A 20865-nucleotide genomic window follows, 5' to 3' on the forward strand; every position below is an offset into this window, starting at 1 on the left:
AAAGGTAGACGGCCCGTACGGCACCGCAGATATTGCCATTAAAGAAGACATGATGTTCAGGGGGAAACAATGGGTAGTGCCACAAAAACACCAGAGCGAATTCCTCCAGCTGGCCCATGAGGGTCCAGGGGCAGGATACCCCGGACCTGAGACCACTTGGCAATGAGTGGAACAGGCAGGGTGGTGGCCAGGACTCAGGGAATACGTCCGCGAGTTCTGTGCCAGCTGTCTCGTGTGTGCTGCCAACAACCCTGACCCCCAGAAAAGAAAGGTGTCTATGGGACATATCAGGAGGGTAGCGGGACTCTGGCAATCGATCCAGATCGACTACATCAGGCCCCTACCCACTGCCCAGGGAGGCTACAAGTACTGCCTAGTATTGGTGGACGTATTCACCAAATGGGTGGAAGCCTTCCCATGCCGAACAGCCACTGCCCTGGGAACAGCTAGGATCCTGGTCAGAGAAGTGTTCTCCCGATGGGGACTACCCTAGTATGTGGAGTCCGACCAAGGGAGTCACTTCACTGAGCAGGTGATGCAGGAGACCTTTAAGGTGCTCGGCATTAGGGGAAATGGCATGTCGCCCACAACCCGCAGTCATCCGGGCCTGTGGAGCATTTAAATTGCACTATAAAGGAAAGGTTGTGTAAAGAGACAGGGGACTCACCCAAGAGGTGGGTAGAGGTCCTACCACTGGTCCTCATGGAGATCCGGGCCAGCCAGTCAAAGAGCACGGGGTACTCCCCGTACGAGCTCATGACCGGCAGAGCTATTCGAACCCCCACCCATGTATTAGCCCCGGTACTCATGGAAGGTCAACTTAGGGAAGCAAGCTGGGACAGCTTTGTCAGGAACCTGTTTGAACACCTTAAACAGATTCCTGGCAGGCTGCTAACAACATGGGAAAACAGCATCGGAGCAACTGACTGCTGCTAGAACCCTGCAAACACCACGAATGGGAGGTAGGGGACCAGGTCATGGTAAGGAACTACGCTCGAGTAGGAGTTTTTGAGGCACTGCACATGGGACCGTACCACATTGTCGACAAGGCAAGCCTCATGGTCTATGCCGTGAAAATCCCCCGGCGTACAAAGTGGTTCCACATAAACAGTGCAAACTTTTCAACCCCAGGATAGCAGCAAAGCGTAAAGAACAGCCAGAAACATGGAACCGTACTAAAAACAGGGATCCTCAGTCAGCAGCCCCCGACTGTGGAGATCCCACAGGGGACGTGGCAGACCCACAGACTGCATCTAGAGAGGCGGTGGACTGTGTTACTGGAGGGGCTATCTCCCCAATCATTTGGGACTCGGACCCACCTCCAGCAGTCAGAGCCTTGAGAAGGACTCCCCGTACACCACGGTCAAAGATACCGTGGTCACCAGTGCCCCAAGTTAAGTGGTTCAGCCCCAGGAGAAGGACCAGCCGCAAAAGGGTACCTAGGATCAGGGATCAGCCTGCGAGCAGGGACCTCCAGCCGGTAGCCTCAGGCGACGAGGGACCTACGGAAGAGATAGGGGTGGACCAGCCACCAATTGGGAGTCCTCAGCCCGTAGCCCTCGACCAAGTAGAACCCCAAGGGGATGAAAAAACCAGGCAGCCACCCCCAAAGCAGCGGTGTGCTATAGCACCAGAGGGGACATTCCCCCAATAGTGTGGGACTCTGATCCACCTCCGGTCAGGACACTCCGGGTCCTGCGGTACAGGCCGACTTACTACCTGCCCCACTGGAAACCCAGAGGCCAGAGAAGAAAGGAGAAGGACAGGAATTAACCTGGCCCCCGGAGACTGGTGGCAGATGTACAGAAATAGAATATGAGTTAAAGTGTATTTAGTAAGAATCCAGCGTAGTGTGGATTATGCGTGCAATGATTTCATGTCACTACGATCGAAAAGGAACCACTTATAAGGAAGGAGTGGAACGAGTAGAATAGGATAAGAATGTTTAGATGAATATAGAATGTAAGAGTTTCAGTTGACAGCCGGTGACTAAATAGTGACATATGTACTAGTTATTGGGGAAAGGAAAAGACCCCATCTTGTCGGCAGTAAAAGAAACACTGCAAGAACGATAAGAGTAAAATGGCTATGATTAAAGTTAAAAACAGACATCCGTTCCCACGGGAACTGGATAAGATAGCCAGTCAATTAAAGACTTAATTGTGTTCTCCGAGAAGAAATAAGCCCAAATTGGAACTCAATCACCTTTTGGCAAGCCAAAGAGCTTTTCTCAGGGCTGGACAATCTGTTTTATGTGCCCCTACAGGAAAGCAAACAACATGAGAAGGGTCCTGTTCCTGCTCGCCCTGATAAGGATGAGCAGCGGCGGCCAAGGAGATGTGGAAGAATTCCTCATTTATGGGTGCTCAGGAGAGAGAGCACCAATCGTGACTGCAGGGGGTGGCACACCGGGTGTGGAAGAGCTCGCCATTTATACCCACGAGGGAAGGTGGCCAGGGTGGCTGGGGTCTAAATCCACTCACTACTCCAGCCAGGAAGGGTTTACCTATGGAGAGGCATCCGTTCCATGCCCCAGGATATGGGTCGTTGCTGTGCGGGTCAGTGTTACGGAAGGAAAACGTGTGCGTTTGTAAAGGGAAGATTCCCCTGGGTAGATGGTGGTGGCTCAGGAAGCTGAGCAAGGACGCGGAGGACCAGGAATCTGACTGGGAAAGACTCGGTAATGACATGTACTGTACCATCACAGGGACACGGGGTGTGTTGGAACAAGTGGTGGGATCTGAACAGGGAATTTACATCTGCATGTGGGGGTCAGAGGAGATCTGTCCCGCAGGCATATCAATCGCCTTCGCCAGGCAATGGCAAGATGAGGGGGCAGGGATTGGGTGGGATTCCAGCCTAAGCGGGTATGCGGTCCCACACTCTCCACTCCCAATTAACACCACCAAACTTAGAGCACACATTAAGAAACCCCTGCCCACAACCCCACCAATACGAACAATAATAGAAAGATGTCCTACCACCAGCAAGGGACCAGGGAACAGATTAGTATTGGTACCGACCGAAAAGGTGTTATACCAGGGGGTACACTATACAGTAGCTTCAGTTATTTTAAACCTTCGAGGTGCACTTACCTGTGTGGTGCCTGAAGGAAACAGAATAGCTATACCAGGCCCTACTGAGAGAAATGTTCAAGAAATTTTACTAGTTAGACTTTGTGAATGTAGACAAAGTAGATCTATACACCCTAGATGCTAGGGACACCATGGGCACGGGGAGACCTAGAAGGGGAACCTTGAACGACATTTTTACTGCATATAGTACAGGATCCTCTGTGATAAATAGCCTAGATGATCTCGAACTGCAAACGCAGATAAATGGTCTAAAGAACCAAGTGAGAAAGATCCTAAAATAGGAAAACACAATAGTTGGCTCAGAGCTACACGAGTGCCAGGCTATGACGATCCATTTACAAGAAATTGTGGCTGAGCTGGAAAAACATGCACAGACAGTGAATGCACTCATACGGGAGGATAGGAATGCTTCCGACCAGGCTGCACAGAACGAGGTGTGTGTGCTGTATGGGACATGGTTGTTGGGCGAGAGCCGCAACAAGCTGGAAGATTTAAAACAAGGTTTAGTCCCCTCCTGGATCAGTAACAAGCACCTCGCAGCCCTCCACCCGTACAGTAATTCATTAAGCCCGTGCCAGCTCTGCCTAGCTTCTGAAGCCTATCCTGTCCCAGTAGATTGTGGGAGATCTAATCATACCATCATGGGGATAGTACTAAGGATGCCGGTCATGGGTGGGACATCCCGACCCGCACCGGTATACAGGGTGGAGAACATTGGAGTCATTCAAGGAGGTGCACAGGTTCGTTTCACAGCGGTCCTACCCTATGTCATAAAGTGGGAGCATGCTATGACGGGTACTGACCTCTCCGGGTGCTGGAGCCGGTGTGCACACGTAATACGTGTCCCCAACACCACACCTATTCAAAACCACAGTGCGCGTTTAAAGCTATCAACTGTACTATGGAGGTAATGGCACAGGTAGCTTACATAGGGGGTGGGACGTACTGTGTCACCACTAGTGCGCCCCACTACCAACATGGACACTTCTGGTGTCCGGTGAGTGACAGCAGTTTTTGCTTTAAACCCGAGGCATCAGTTCAAGTGGCCCAGGAACGGATTGTCCCCATTCCTGAACCCTCCACTGTCCACCTCACTGTGAGAGAAAACATCACAAACCTACAAGATTATGTTGCACATTTTGGCTACGAAATTCCCCCTCTACCCGAACATCTTACCCCTCTACTAGAAGCTGTAGTAATCTCACAAAAACATTTCTAGAACAGAAAACAATTGATATAGGGAGAAAGATTCTAGAGATCACAATTCCGCCTTGGTGGGACATTTTCAGAAATATAGAAATTCCAGCCAGGATCAGAATAGCTTCCCAAATCTTGGTTGTCTGTCAACTCGCGATTATTCTTTACTTATGGTGTCTCACTTGCCGAGTGAAACGCAGGGGCCATCAGGTCAGGCACCAACTTCAAACCAAAACTCCACAAGGAAGAAAGCGAAGAATCGAAAGTTTCCACTCTACAACCTAGGCCTGACTACCAACAGGTGAAAACATTATCTAAAAGGATTTTGAAACCTACTTCTAACGAAAGAAAATGGGTACTTACCCCATAAGTCCAAAACGCGCCCTACCGCATCAGCGGACACCACCCAACTGAAGATTGCGCAGTAAGAAATCTTCTCTGACGTTCGGGGTATGGCAAGCAGAACCTACAGAATCCGTCGAACCCCGAAATCGTGAACCACCGCTAACTACCAGTAAAGGATTGGTAAGCATAGTCCCTGTTTGCCTTGGAGTTTAACCTAGTCAGTGTTAGGTATTGGGAGGTGGGAGGAGTATTATTCACTGTAACCCCTTTGAATGTGTGATGTACTGTTCTTTATTTGAGTAATTATAAGTTTGACATTGTATTTTCTTGTCTTTAATAAAACCAAAGTTCTTTTGCACCAAACCAGTTGTCTCTTGCACTTTATCACGTTCCCCAAATAAATCTAGAGTCTAGAACCCAGGGAGTGGGAATGATTCGAACCGCTCAGAAGGTCAGAGGTGAACCTGACCCCACACACCACCCTCTACAATAGGGTACCGCAAGGTTCAGTGCTGGGACCCCAGCTATTTACAATATACATTAATGATTTAGACAAAGGAATTGAATGCAATATCTCCAAGTTTTCAGATGACACTAAGCTGGGTGGCAGTGTGAGCTGTGAGGAGGATGCTAAGAGGCTGCAGGGTGACTTGGACAGGTTAGGTGAGTGGGCAAATGCATGGCAGATGCAGTTTAATGTCGATAAATGTTAGATTATCCACTTTGGTGGCAAAAACAGGAAGGCAGATTATTATCTGAATGGTGAAAGATTAGTAAAAGGGAAGGTGCAATGAGATCTGGGTGTCATGGTACATCAATCATTGAAAGTTGGCATGCAGGTACAGCAGGCAGTAAAGAAAGCAAATGGCATGTTAGCCTTCATAGTGAGAAGATTTGAGTATAGGAGCAGTGAGGTCTTACTGCAATTGTACAGGGCCTTGGTGAGACCACACCTTGAGTATTGTGTGCAGTTTTGTTCTCCTAATCTGAGGAAGAACATTCTTGCTATTGAAAGAGTGAAGCAAAGGTTCACCAGACTGATTGCCGGGATGGCAGGACTGACATATGAAGAAAGATTGGATCGACTAGGCTTATATTCACTGCAATTTAGAAGAATGAGAGGTGATCTCATAGAAACATATAAAATTCTGATGGGATTGGACAGGTTGGATGCAAGAAGAATGTTCCCAATGTTGGGGGAGTCCAGAACCAGGGGTCACAGTCTAGGGATAAGGGGTAAGCCATTTAGGACCGAGATGAGGAGAAACTTCTTCACTCAGAGAGTTGTTAACCTGTGGAATTCTCTACCGCAGAAAGTTGTTGAGGCCAGTTCATTAGATATATTCAAACGTGAGTTAGATGTGGCCCTTGGGGCTAAAGGGATCAAGGGGTATGGAGAGAAAGCAGGAATGGGGTACTGAAGTTCCATAATCAGCCATGATCATATTGAATGGTGGTGCAGGCTCGAAGGGCCGAATGGCCTACTCCTGCACCTAGTTTCTATGTTTCTATGTGTCAGGTGTTGAGTGATCCTTAACCGGATTGCTGGAAGCCACTCAAAACGAGCCCAGCAATTTTTTATTTGTGTGGACCCAGGAAAAGCAACAGTTTTGGGCCCACAAAAAGACTCCAGGCTACTGGCAATGCGTTCATAAATCACACGGGTCTGATAAAATGCATCTGAGGATCCTAAAGAAGGAAATTACAAGAACTCTGTCACAAATCTTCCAGAAATCATTGAATATTGGAGAGGTGCCTGGGGACTAGAGAACAGCAAATTGTACTCCTCTTTTTAAAAAAGGTAGCAATATTGACCCGTGAATTTGACGTCTATTTTTGGATAAGTTATGGAAATCCTTATTAAAGATAAGATCATTGAGCCTCCAGATAGAAATAACATCATAAAAGATAGCTAGTTGTGGATACTGGAAATAGGAAATCCTCAAAAAAAGATTGCTCTCTGCTCCTTCACTTGTGTTTTCTTTCTCTTTCATGTTATTTAATTCTCTCTCTTTCAGTAGTAATTTATCCTCTCTTGGTATTTATCTCCGCTGTTGCTATGGATTATTAATTCTTTGAGCAGATGGTGCTGAGGTAAAACAGAAAATTCTGGATATACTCAGCAGGTCAGACAGCGTCTGTGATGAGAGAAACAGAGTTAACGTTTCAGGTTGATGACCTTTTGTCAGAACTAGAAAATGTTAGAGATGTAACAATTGTTAAGCAAGTGTAAGGGCAGGGAAACGGGAGAGGGGAGGAAAGAAAAACAGAGAAGATCTGTAAAAGAGTGGAAGGCAGGAGAGATTAAATGACAAAAGGGATGATGATGCAAAGCAAAAAGAGTGTTAATCGGTTAAGTAAAGAAACAAAAGATGTGTCTACAGGAGCTGTAAATGGCAATAGCAGAACCATTGCCAGCACCTGCTGTCTGAAAAAATGGGAGCAGTGCTTATGATCTGAAATTGTTGAACTCGATGTTGAGTCAGGAAGGTTGTAAAGTGCCCTTTAGAAAGATAAGGTGCTGTTCCTCAAGCTTCCATTGAACATCATTGGAACATTGTAGGAGACCGAGCACAGAGAGGTCAGAGTGGGAGATTGGTGGAGAATTAAAATGACAAGCGACCAGAAGCTCAAGATTGTGCATGCAGACAGAATGGAGGCGTTCAGCAAAGCAATCACCCAATCTGCTTTTGATCTCCCCAGTGTAAATATAGTATAATAAATTGAAAGAAGTACAAGTAAATCGTTGTTTCACCTGTAAGTTGTGTTTGGAGCTCTGGACGGTGGGAAGGGTGGAGGTAAAAGGGCAGGTGTTGCATCTCCTGCGCTTACCTGGGAAGGTGCCATGGGAAGGACAGCGGGTGTTAGGGGTGATCGAGGAGTGGACCAGTGTGTCGTGGAAGGAATAGTCCCTTCAGAATGCTGAAAGATGAAGGGACGATACGTTTCGTGGTGGCATCACACTGGAGGTGGCGGAAATGGCAGAATAGGATCCATTGAATGTGGAGGCTAGTGGGATGGAAGATGAGGACAAGGGGAACCCTATTGTGGTTCTGGGAGGGAGGGGAAGGGTGAGGGCAGATGTGCGGGAAATGGGACGGACGCAGTTGAGGGCCCCGTTAACAACTGTGGAGGGGAATCCTTGGTTGAATGCTGATTACCACCCCTACTGAGGTCTGCAACTTTTTATGTTGTTGTTGGTGTTGAGTAACGAACCAAGACAATTGCAAAGCGTCTTTGTCAGAATCCGAACTAAGCCCTGAACTGATGCTTATCCCGTGCCTCTGCCAAAGTTCCCCTTCCCAGACCTGTGAATCCTCTGCTCAATGATTGATTTAATTTCCAGTATGAGAGGGGGTCTATGGAGGCTTGTGGAGGGTGCCTGGAAATTGTGGTCTTGTACATCTGAAATGATCTCCTGTATGATAACATTTTGTTTAGTTTCTATTGGGGTTCTTTAACAGCCATGGCTCAAGCTTTCTCCTCCTCTAAGTCAGAATGCTGTGGTTTCAAATCAGGGACTTGTACACAAAATATAGGGCCAAAAATTGCGGTCGGAGCCTTTCCACGGACGCAAGCCTCTGACCATCAAATATGATCCGCACCTACCTTCAGTCCCTGCGCGCACGGAGAATTCCATTTTGAACTAGCAGAATCCTGGGTAGTTCATGACGTCACGCTGCCCAGGAATGCTGCATGCGCGAAGCCTATGGCTTTGTTCGGAAAATAGTACTACCCACAAGACCTGTCAAAAAAGTTAATTTGAATAGGCCACGCCCCTGATGTTTTTTAACTTCACAGTTTTGTTGTAGGGAGCTGCCATTACTATGAATGGGAATACCCCCAAAAACAAAGAAAAGACTTTACTTAAATTTAAAAAAAACTACACCCATTTAAATTAATAGAAATTTAATTAAATTAAATATTTTAGAAAAAAAAAATTGTTTTGAATGTTTTTAATATGTTTTAATAATGTTAAAAATAAACTTAGCTTAATGCATGGTTCCTAATATAAAAATTAGTCATAAAATTTATTTTTTCTATCTTCTAAAATTCTTACGGTGGTTGTAAGGAATATAGAATTGTAGCAGGCAAAGAGCAGACAGATAGGTGGTCATAACACAATGCTGAAGGTAGTGAACTAATCAGTATAAGGAGGGTCTGAGGAATAATTGCCTATGTATGTAACACTTGCTTATGTAGGTATAGCACACTTATAACACACTAAAACTGTATGGTTAACCTTAGTAACACTTTTAACAAAACAGCCGAAGTCGGCAGTTACAATTTTGATTAGAATTCTCTGAGGAAGGGATAAGAAAGCCAGTATTTTGGGAACAGTTACTTCAGGAGTCATATAGGCTATGGCAAAGTTCAAATCATGGAACAACACAATTAACATATGATGGGAGATGGACAGTTGCATGTACCACTCAGAGCCAGTCTGATAAGAGTCGACAAATCAATGTAACTCCGCTGATAGCAATAGACCTAGCGATGATTTTATAGGATGGTAGCTCCTCTCCAAAACCTGTATAAATTATACTCAAAACCTCTTGTATTTTGAAGGTTCCACAACTGAACCTTCCCTTGCATTTGCTCGAAATAAAGCTGGCTAAACTGAAGGTTTTGTTTGTTTGATTCCGTGGTCGTTATATGGAGGGCGATGGGCGAGGTGTCGATTACCTATATTAGGTAGTCCACCCCGAGGGAGAGAAGTTTTCCTTTTACCCCAACACTGGTAAAGCCTGCTTTTACCAGGCGTAAGAGTTTTAAGGACATTCGCTGGGCTGGAGTTGGGCAAATAGCCCAACCCTCCGCCCACAGAGGCCCTTTACTTTTGCATTCATACGATCTAGCAAAAGACATTTTGACAGATCACAACTGCCAGGTTTAGACGCATACGCAGTGCACGCCTGAACCCAGAACTTGCGGGGCCTCTTCAGGCACATGCGCACATTGTACCCACCCGGATAGGCCGCAATTTATGGTCCATTGGCTGACACTCCAGTGCAGTACTGAGGGAGTGCTGCACTGTCGGAGGTGCTGTCTTTCGGATGAGACGTTTAGCCTCTCAGGTGGATGTAAAAAATTCCATGGCACTATTTCAAAGAAGAGCGGGGGCTTTCTCCCCAGTGTCCTGGCCAATATTTATCCCTCAGCCAACACCTACAAACAAATTATCTGATCATTATCACATTGCTGTTTGTGGGATTTTGCTCTGCGCAAATTGACTACTGCATTTCTCACATTACAACAGTGACTACATTTTAAAGGTACTTCATTGGCAGTAAAGTGCTTTGGGACATCCTGAGGTTGTGAAAGGTGCTCTATAAATGGAAGTCTTTCTTTATATCAGGCCTTACAACATTAAGGGCTGGATTTTCAGGTCTTCTGTGCTCCACATTTTGCCCCAGAGCAGCGACAATGGTGGCAGTGAGGTCTTCTGGGTGGACGGTCAGCCTCCAGTGCTCCGCAGTGATCCTTGGGTCCGGTTTTGCGTTGGCGTAGAGCAGCACTGCCCGGAAGAGCTGTGCCAGTGTGCAATGTCCCTCGTTGCGAGTTTGAACTTCTGCCTGACCCGGGAAATCAGGGCGGTCCAACCATCCTGTCGGCGAAGGAGTGAGTAATGGATCCCTAAGATAAGTGTGATTTAAAAACATTTTTTTTTAACGATTTGTGTTGTGGTGATGAAGGCAATGTTTTGGGAATGTTTTTGTGTTTTTTTTAGGGGTGTGTCATTCCCCCCCTCCTCCAGGCATCTCTCAGAATGCTCGTGGGCCGGCTCTTTAGCTTGGGAATTTCCCATCCATGCGCCCCCTGATGCAGGGCCCAACTGCCCAAACTTACCGACTGAGGTGCAGACTATTCCCGGCTGCTAACTTTCCCGACCCGCTGTCATTATCCCCCAAAAAATATAAAACCCTTAAATCCAGCCCATTGAGTTAATTGGATAGGTAGCATTCATGAAGTATGTGGGAGGATGTAACCAGAACCAGGAATGTTCCATGGGCCAGCATTGTGATGTTTGTGGGGGATGGCAGGGAAAGAGTTATTGGAGCCAAGTTTGTGAGTAAGTTGATAATTTTTTTAAAACTATACGTATGTGTGTGATCAATTTTAGTTTTAGGAGTAGACAGTGAGGAATTGTTAATGGCAGTTATAACTCTGATACATTTGACTTAAAAATGCAACAAATGATTGAAGATTGTTAAATAAATGAGTAAGTTTTACGTTGCCAATACCACAGCACATTTTTGACTCAATTCTTGATTCAATGTGCAATTATGTCAAACCATGACAGACATAGCAAAACCGTGGCAAACAGATGGGATAGTAATGAGTCTTTTACAGCTTCACTAAAAATAAAGAGTAAGTTTCCATGGTTTTCGCACCCACACAATTCTCAAGTTATGACAATTCCAGGCAAAGCTCTAGAGTTTCAGCACTGGAGCACTGGCACTCCTCCTCTGTATTGTGGATTAATGTTCCAGTTTAAGTAAAGCTACCCAGCTGGGAAAAAGTAGCCAATGTATTTGGCTGCAAATTATTTTTCCCATAATGGATAGATTAATGAGATGCTCGGATTGTGCAATAAAATCAGTTTCATATCCAACACATTCACAAGCCCTTAATGTCTCTTGTATAGACTTTCATTGGCAGCAAGTAGATTAAGTGATGGGGAAGGTCTGCAATATGAATATTAAGCAAAGTGGACATTGAAAATTTGCAATATTAATAACAAAAATAGCAAACACAGAGATCAAATGTAAGTCTATTTTTTCATGACAAGAAAGATCAGTGGATTTTCTTTTTTAAAAGAACAGTCCTTACATAGTATTGCATAGTATGTACAGCACAGAAACAGACCATTTGGCCCAACTGATTTATGCCGGTGTTTATGCTCTACATGAGCCTCCTCCCACCCTTCTTCATCTAACCCTATTAATATATCTTTCTATTCCTTTCTTCCTTGTGTTTATCTAGCTTCCCTGTAAATGCAATTATGTTATTCGTCTCAACCACTCCTTGGACTAGCGAGTTTCATATTTTAAGCACAATAATGTCATGATTATGTTGCTGGACTAATAATCCAGAGGCTGAACTAATAATCCAGAAACATAGAAACAAAGAAACATAGAAAATAGGTGCAGGAGAAGGCCATTCAGCCCTTCGAGCCTGATCATGCAACTTTAGTACCCCATTCCTGCTTTCTCTCCATACACCTTAATCCCTTTAGCCGTAAGAGCCACATCTAACTCTCTTAAATATCTCTAACGAACTGGCCTCAACAACTTTCTGTGGAAGAGAATTCCACAGGTTCACAATTCTCTGAGTGAAGAAGTTTCTCCTCACCTCGGTTCTAAATGGCTTACCCCTTATCCTTAGACTGTGACCCCTGGTTCTGGACTTCCCCAACATCGGCAACATTCTTCCTGCATCTAACCTGTCCAATCCCGTCAGAATTATATATGTTTCTATGAGATCCCCTCCCATTCTTCTAAATTGCAGTGAATATAAGCCTAGTCCATCCAATCTTTCTTCATATGTCAGTACCGCCATCCCGGGAATCAGTCTGGTGAACCTTCGTGCACTCCCTCAATAGCAAGAATGTCCTTCCTCAGATTAGGAGACCAAAACTGCACACAATATTCAAGGTGAACTTCACCAGGGCCCTGTACAACTGCAGTAAGACCTCCCTGCTCCTACACCCAAATCCTCTCACTCTGAAGGCCAACATGCCATTTGCTTTCTTCACCGCCTGCTGTACCTGTATGCCAACTTTCAATGACTGATGTACCATGACACCCAGGTCTCATTGCACCTCCCCTTTTCCGAATCTGTCACCATTCAGATAATATTCTGCCTTCGTATTTTTGCCACCAAAGTGGATAACCTCATATTTATCCACAGTATACTGCATCTGCCATGCATTTGCCCACTCACCTAACCTGTCCAAGTCACCCTGCAGCCTCTTAGCATCCTCCTCACAGCTCACACTGTCACCCAGCTTAGTGTCATCTGCAAACATGAGTTCAAATCCCAGAATGCAAGTTGGAGAATTTGAAATAAGTGTAAAGAGTCTGTAAATAAAAAGTTGGTCTCAGTAAAAGTGACCTTATGGCTGTTGGATTGTGGTAAAAATTCAATTGGTTCACTAGTGTCCTTTAGGGAAGGAAACCTGCCGTCCTTACCCAGTCTGGATGACATGTGACTCCTGTCCCATACCAACATGGTTGACTCTTAATTGCCCTCTAAAGTGGCCTAGCAAATCACTCAGTTGTATCAAACCGCTAGCGGTTCAAGAAGAAGGTCCACCTTCTAAGGACAACTGGAGATGGATAATAAATGCTGGCCTTGCTAGTGAAGCCTACATCCTGAGAATGAATAAAAAACATTTTATAATGTAAAGTTTTTTCTAAAATAATCGTTATAAATAAAATCCATCAAATCATCACAGGCTGGAGATTGCTGGTAATGGCAAGGTAGTGGCAATGCAGGATTTTGGCCCAACCCTCAGCCTTGTTGCAACAGGGACACATTTTTCCATATTGGAAGTCATAGATACAGGGGGGCTCTTGGCGGGATTCCCACCAGCAAGGCAGGAAAATCCCAAGACCAAAGGCTGAAAAAGTAAGTACATTGAGCCAAAACGGAGAGAGAGGAGGCCTATAATATACACTTTCCCTCCACCAGACCTCTTCAAGGCCATTACTGCTGCTATCCCAGACCTACCCCCACCTTCCACCAGATGGTTCCAGGAAGCAAGGGTGGGTAGGACAGAAATGGCTCAAGCCATCGGGTAGGATCATAGAGGAAATACCAGCCGTACGTATCCAGAGCTTATTTTCAAATGAAATTGGTTTTAAAATTGTAGTAACAGCTAACCTCATCCAGTGCTGCTTAGATCAACTTCCCAGTTCCAAGGAGAGGTAGTGCATGTCTAAAGCAGGTTCGCTCTTCACAAATACTGATCATTTTCCATCATCAATCTAAACACTGGATACATTTCATACAATGCTGTAGGCAAATGTCTCCACAAATGAACTGTATTGGTGGATTAAATGTAGTTCCAATATAGCGGAGTAGATTTCCTTGCCACTGGGGCATTACGCATCACCAGGTCGGAGCACAGTGGTGTGGTGGGGTCGGGGGTATGATGGGGGTTGCTGACCCTAACAGACCTTGTTGGATTTTCCTCCAATTAATTTCAATGGAAGGCAAATCCTGTGGGTTTTATAGCTGGCCGTTGATCCTCCCAGATAGATTTTCCTTCCTGCATTCCGCAGGGCAATGCTTAATGTCCAGGCAGTAAAGACAAAAACCTACCTCATCTTTTAAATAAAGAATTGCATTCTTTTACAGGGCCTCAGTAAAGCAGATTGGTGGCATTTAATCTGATAATTGTGGGTTATTGACTCTTCAATATGTGTTCATCTGAATATTGTTTATTTAATTTGGTTCTAAACAAATTTGAAGATACCATTACCAAAGTAACACACTTATTTAAATTGATAAATATAATTGTAATTCACTCTTCTCATGATGGCATAAATTAGCCAGTGTACGCCTTATTATATTCCAAGTAAGTATAGACAAGAGTCAAAGTTAGATTGTAACAAAGACAAACAATCAATTCTAATCCTTCTGCCGAGTCACACATTGCTGCGGTTTCTACACTTCCTCCTTTACTATAGCCCCTATGTTAACCATCACATGATACCCTTTATCACTTCCAAACTGTGAACCTATTATATTATATACTACCTTACAGTCATATGATTATCAACTCCCTTAACTCAATACTCCAATATCACTCCCCTTACCCTTTTTTGCCTTCCTCTGTTTCATCAGTATCACGATGGTTATTGCTCTTTGACTTTCCAAGCCTTGTTGCCTTGCAGTGCATTCACACCACATGTTTAATGGCAGGTGCAAAACAATTTTGGCTTCACATAGACAGTAAACTTGTACAATGCAAATTGCCTGTGAAGATCTGAACTGACTCCGAAGTGAATTACATAGAATGTACAGCACAGAAACAGACCATTTGGCCCAATTGATCTAGAAACATAGAAACAAAGAAAATAGGTGCAGGAGTAGGCCATTCGGCCCTTCAAGCCTGCGCCACCATTCAATAAGATCATGGCTGATCATCACCTCAGTACCCCTTTCCTGTTTTCTCTCCATACCCCTTGATCCCTTTAGCCATAAGGGCCATATCTAACTCCCTCTTGAATATATCCAACGAACTGGCATCAAAAACTCTCTGCGGTAAATAATTCCACAGGTTAACAACTCTCTGAGTGAAGAAGTTTCTCCTCATCTCGGTCCTAAATGGCCTACCCCTTATCCTTAGACTGTGCCCCCTGGTTCTGGACTTCCCCAACATCAGGAACATTTTTCCTGCATCTAACCTGTCCAGTCCCGTCAGAATTTTATATGTTTCTATGAGATCCCCCCTCATCCTTCTAAACTCCAGTGAATACAGGATCCAGTGATCCAGTCTCTCCTCATATGTCAATCCTGCCATCTCAGGAATCAGTCTGGTGAACCTTCACTGCACTCCCTCAATAGCAAGAATGTCCTTCCTCAAATTAGGAGACCAAAACTGAACACAATATTTTAGGTGAGGCCTCACCAAGGCCCTGTACAACTGCAGTAAGACTTCCCTGCTCCTGTGGTGAACCTGTGGAATTCTCTACCACAGAAAGTTGTTGAGGCCAATTCACTAAATATATTCAAAAAGGAGTTAGATGAGGTCCTTACTGCTAGGGGGATCAAGGGGTATGGCGAGAAAGCAGGAATGGGGTACTGAAGTTGAATGTTCAGCCATGAACTCATTGAATGGCGGTGCAGGCTAGAAGGGCCGAATGGCCTACTCCTGCACCTATTTTCTATGTTTCTATACTCAAATCCCCGAGCTATGAAGGCCAACATGCCATTTGCCTTCTTCACCGCCTGCTGTACCTGCATGCCAACTTTCAATGACTGATGTACCATGACACCCAGGTCTCGTTGCACCTCCCCTTTTCCTAATCTGCCACATTCTGCTGGTGTTTATGCTCAACATGAGCCTGCTCCTACCCTATTTCATCTAACCCTATCAGCATATCCTTCTATTCCAGTCTCCCTCATGTGCTTATCTAGCTTCCCATTAAATGCATCTATGTTATTCGCCTCAACCACTCCTTGTGGCAGCAAGTTCCACATTCTATGGGCCCAAATTTGGCTCTCTGTTTTTTTCGGCACACTCACGGGAGGTGCACTGACTTTCTATGCTCAAAACGGCGCCAAAAAGATATCTCCATATTCTCCCTGCTCTGTTGACTGCCCATGTGCTTGGTGCAGCCTGGCAAATCCATTGGGGGACGGAGCTAGGGCCCGGTGCTCAAAAGAGTGCCGGCAGCTCAACACATGTGCACTGGAGGTTTCGCGCATGCGCAGTAGCTCCTCTGCAGCGTGGGACCCGATGTCCTGCCCCTATCCCAGGCCGAGTGGCATCACGACGCACGCCAGGCTGCTGCACGCCATAGAGAGAGTCCCGCACCTATTCCCGGCCGAGTGGCCTCCTGGCCAGCCCTCTGACTTCCCAGGCCAAGGTAGAACTTGAGTTTTATTTTTTATTTATTGATGGTTGTGCTTTGTTAGCGGGGGGAAAGGGGGCGGAGAGGAGCAGCAGAGTTTTGATGAGGCGGGGGGGGAAGAGTTTTGATCCGGGGGGGGGAGAGTGTTTTGATCTGGGGGGGGTGAGGGGAGTGTTTTGATCCGGCGGGGGGGGGTAGTGTTTTGATCGGGGGGGGGGGAGGGAGGGGAGAGTGTTTTGATCGGGTGGCAGGAGAATGTTTTGATCCGGGGGGGGGCGGGGTTGTGTTTTCATCCGGGGTGGGGTGGAAGTGTTTTGATCCGGGGGGTGGAGTGTTTTAATCCGGGGTGGGGGGGAGTGTTCTGATCCGGCTGGGGAAGTGTTTTGATCGGGGTGGGGGGGGGAGAGCATTTTGATCGGGGAGGGGGAGAGTGTTTTGATCGGAGATGAGGGGGAGTCAGCAGTCCTTGGAGAGAGAAGTCCACTAATCCCTCGGAGTTGACTCATGCAGCCTCCGTATTCTGCGAACCCAGCCTGCTGTGTTGTGTGTGACTAATTACCTGCGCTCTCTCTCCCACCCGAGCGTCCCATCCACCCGCACCTATCCCCAATAGAGTGACCTCTCGCACCAGCGGGCACACAGACTTCCCGGGCCGAGTTATGAAGGTAGGACTTAAGTTTTATTTTTTTTATTTATAATTGATCCCCCCCACCCCCCGCCGCCAATCTCTGGCTACTTGCGCTGATTTCTTAACTCTTCGCAAGGGTTTTCTGTGCGGCCACAAGTGGCCACATACGCTGGCCTAAGTTAGGTTGGAGCAACTATTAGCTGTCCAAACTGGCTTAAATGGCCAAAACAGGCATAGGTGGCTGGTAACGCCCCCTTTTGAAAAAAAAACAAAACTAAAACAATCCTAACTAACTCACTTACACTAGCGCAAATTAAATGTGCAGAATAGGGATTTTTATGATACTCCAGAAAAATCAAGTTGCTCCAAAAAAAACAGAGCAACTCCTCGGCAAATTCGGGCCCAAAGTTATTACGGGAAGGTCGTGTCTGACGAACTTGATTGAATTTTTCGAGGGGGTAACCAGGAGGGTCGATGAGGGCAAAGCGTATGATATAGTGTGGACAGATTTTAGCAAAGCTTTTGATAAGATCCCACATGGCAGACTGGTCATGAAAGTAAAAGCCCATGAGATCCAGCGCAGAGTGGCAAGTTGGATCCAAAATTGACTCAGAGGCAGGAAGCAAAGGATAATGGTTGATGGGTGTTTTTGTGACTGGAAGGATGTTTCCAGTGGGGTTCTGCAGGGCTCAGTACTAGGTCCCTTGCTTTTTGTGATATATATTAATGATCTAGACTTGAGTTTAGGGGGTATGATTAAGAAGTTTTCAGATTATACTAAAATCCACTGTGTGGTTGATAATGAAGAAGAAAGCTGCGGACTGCAGGAAGATATCAATCAAGTGGTCAGGTGGGCAGAACAGTGGCAAATGGAATTTAATCCAGAGAAGTGAGAGGTGATGCATTTGGGGAGGGCTAACAAGAGAAAACACATTAAATGGTAGGACACTGAGAAGTGTAGAGGAACAAAGGGACCTTGGAGTGAATGTCCACAGATCTCTGAAAGTGGCAGGGTAGATAATGTGGTTAAGAAGGCATACAGAATGCTTGCCTTTATTAGCCGAGGCATAGAATACAAGAGCAGGGGGATTATGCTTGAACTGTATAAAACAGTTCTGGTCACCGCATTACAGGAAGGACATGATTGCACTGGAGAGGGTGCAGAGGAGATTTACGAGGATGTTGCCGGGAGTGGAGTATCTTAGATATGAGGAGAGATTAGATAGGCTGGATTTGTTTTCCTTGGAACAGAGGAGGCTGAGGGGAGAGCTCATTGAAATGTATAAAATTATGAGGGACCGAGATATAGTGGATAGAAAGGGCATATTTCACTTAGCAGAGGGGTCAACAACCAGGGGGCATAAATTTAAAGTAATTGGTGGAAGGTTTAGAGGGGATTTGAGGGGAAATTTCTTCACGCAGAGGGTTATGGGGGTCTGGAACTCACTGCCTGAAAGGGTGGTAGAGGCAGAAACCCTCACCACATTTAAAAAGTACTTGGATGTGCACCTGAAGTTCCGTAACCTGCAGGGTTACGGACCTAGAGCTGGAAAGTGAGATTAGGCTGGATAGTCTCCTGTTGGCCGGCATGGACACGATGGGCCAAAATGGCCTCCTTCCCTGCTGTAAACTTCAATGATTCTATGAATCTATGATTCTAACCACTCTTTGGGTAAAGAAGTTTCTCTTGAATTGCAGTGAAACTCTTTCCTCCAGGGAGTGTCACTGTGCTTCATTCCAGTGACGAGGCATGCCCTGACACCAGATTTCAGCTGCATTTACATTATAACTTCAGTGTCAGTGCAAAGCAAAACCATGTGGCACTAATGCTACCGTTGTACTGTAAACGCACCCTTGAAATCCTGTATACCATCCTAAACACTCTTCCCCCTGTCTGTATCTGTGTTGAAATCAAAACTTACTACATTGTTTCATACGCTAACTCATTCTTTTCCAGGACTTCAAAATTGAAGGAACTTCCCTCTCTTAAACTGCTCTTCTCCCAACAACCTACAGGGGTCAAAATTCTGTTCTGGACGCCGTCCGTTACTGTGTGTGGTAGGCGGCTAATGGGTGGCAAATGCCTACTGTCGTCGGTAAGCGGTGTCGATGCCTCGATCTAAACTCATTCGGCTCTTTGGCAGAGGCGCCAAGAGGCAACACTGCGCTGGCTAACGACACCCGCGTGGTGATGTCATCCAGCGTACAATGCCTCATTGACATCTCTGTCACGACATTTGCTTTGTACGGCTGCTGGGAAAAAGCTATCGTATCAGAGCGAATCTCGGGCAGAATTACCCAGAAAGGAAAGTAAGTTTTTCTCTTTATTTACTTCTGCATGTTTTCATTAGTTTTAAGAGCGAGGATTTGTGTGTGTGTCTCATAGAAGTTTTAGTTCTTTTCTTTCTCTTCCTGTTATTTTTCTAGCATGGCGGCAGCCTCCTGTCGGGAAATTCAGTAGGTCTCTTGAGCTCTCGTCCAAGGATGAGTGTGCAACGCCACTTTTTAGTGCTGCTCTCTCATCTTTGGGCATAAAAACTGCATTTAGGACTTTGAGGTCGCGCCTAACGCCCGGCACTAAAACCAGCACTCAGGCAGTGCCACTGCCACAAAAACGGTGGTACCCAATTTCAACCCCACAGTATTTTAAAACCAAAAATTGGTATCAGCTAACAATTAATTTCTCAATTTATTTTGTGTTCTCTCCTACTATTTTCAGCCTTGATGTATCGTGCGCTATGGACCTTGGCCCTTTTATCACAGATTTCTCATTAAAAAAAATCTAAACTGACAGATCTGTTTGATGGAGAAACAAATTAAACACTGTAGCAAAGTCTTACCTTTTTCAGTTTGATTCAATATATGTAGGTCACAGTTTGCCTTTTCCCCAATCAGAAGGTATATCTGCTCTTCTTTGGTAATAACATCATGAGCATTAATCTGGAAGGAACACAACATTTTCAAGAAATAATTTGTGTAACATGGGAATCCAAGTGAGATTAAAATAATACTGGCAATGAATTAGAAGGCTGTATTGTAATTGAAACTTGATACTAAAGTGGAAGAATTGTTTGTAAATATTACTTGAATCCTGACATTAAAGGCAGTTGGATGTATTTTTATTAAAACAATGTCGTTCAACTTCCCATCATTTGCATATTACCCGGTAACATCACTGCCTTCTGAGCAGCTCTTTCCTGTTGCATTGAAAATCCTCCTTCTGGGAATGAAGATTTGAATAAATTATAATCTTTCAGCCCAAAGTAGAACACTGAGTTGTGTGTGAGGTTTGGGTTCCTTGAACCTGCTACTGGAATACTTATTGAAGTTATTGTTCAGCTACTGTATAGATTTCTTTTAGGATATAAATGGAATGATCATTTTAAGAGTCGAGCGAGATTTCTCATCAGTGTGAAGACAGCAGTGCCATCTGTCCTGCCATGCTGTCACTGTACATCTCCCCTGATGAGTGAGAAATTAGTCACAGAAATACAAGTTATTCAACCAGACAGACTGTAATATATAACATTTTTGTTTCATTAACTTTTTGAGACATCTCACTTGTCTTACTAATCAGTTTGTTTCCATACTTTTCCTGGCAGGTAGTAATGTACAAGAATGCCATGGGTTGGAATCACTTTCTGACTCTGTCCTTTCCGCCCAAAACTGTGGGAAGCACCTTGACTGCATCCATCCCTAAAGGTCCGGACTAGATTGGGAACTCAACATGTAGGGGTTCACAGTTAATCTCTTCTCAATTAAATAAGGAAACAAAATCCTCCTTTTTTTCCACATACCCTGTACTTTTCTTTCTCTTGCCTATTTTCTCTTCTCCCTTCCTCTGTTGAAGCTATTGACTTCTTGCTTGGGTGTGGACCCAGAGTTGCCAGGGGTCCCCCAATACCTCAACTATTATTCATGTGTGAATATTGGCAAGCTACTCGAGCACAAGCAACATCACAGCTGAGCTCAATCCTGCCCGCACCCAGGTGCACTTCCAATAAGGGTCGTG

General features: G+C 45.2%; 1 protein-coding gene across 1 annotated transcript in view; it reads right to left on the reverse strand.

The window, feature by feature from the left end:
- The window catches only part of LOC139254645 (parathyroid hormone 2 receptor-like), a 176352-nt gene that overhangs the window by 146432 nt on the left and 9055 nt on the right, over window positions 1-20865 (reverse strand). The window contains exon 2 of the mRNA XM_070873770.1: window positions 19694-19793. Within this exon, the coding sequence (XP_070729871.1) occupies window positions 19694-19793 (100 nt within the window). The remainder of the gene's footprint in view (window positions 1-19693; window positions 19794-20865) is intronic.

Source organism: Pristiophorus japonicus, chromosome 3 (assembly GCF_044704955.1).
Source record: "Pristiophorus japonicus isolate sPriJap1 chromosome 3, sPriJap1.hap1, whole genome shotgun sequence".
In the NCBI taxonomy this organism is placed as follows: Eukaryota; Metazoa; Chordata; class Chondrichthyes; family Pristiophoridae; genus Pristiophorus; species Pristiophorus japonicus.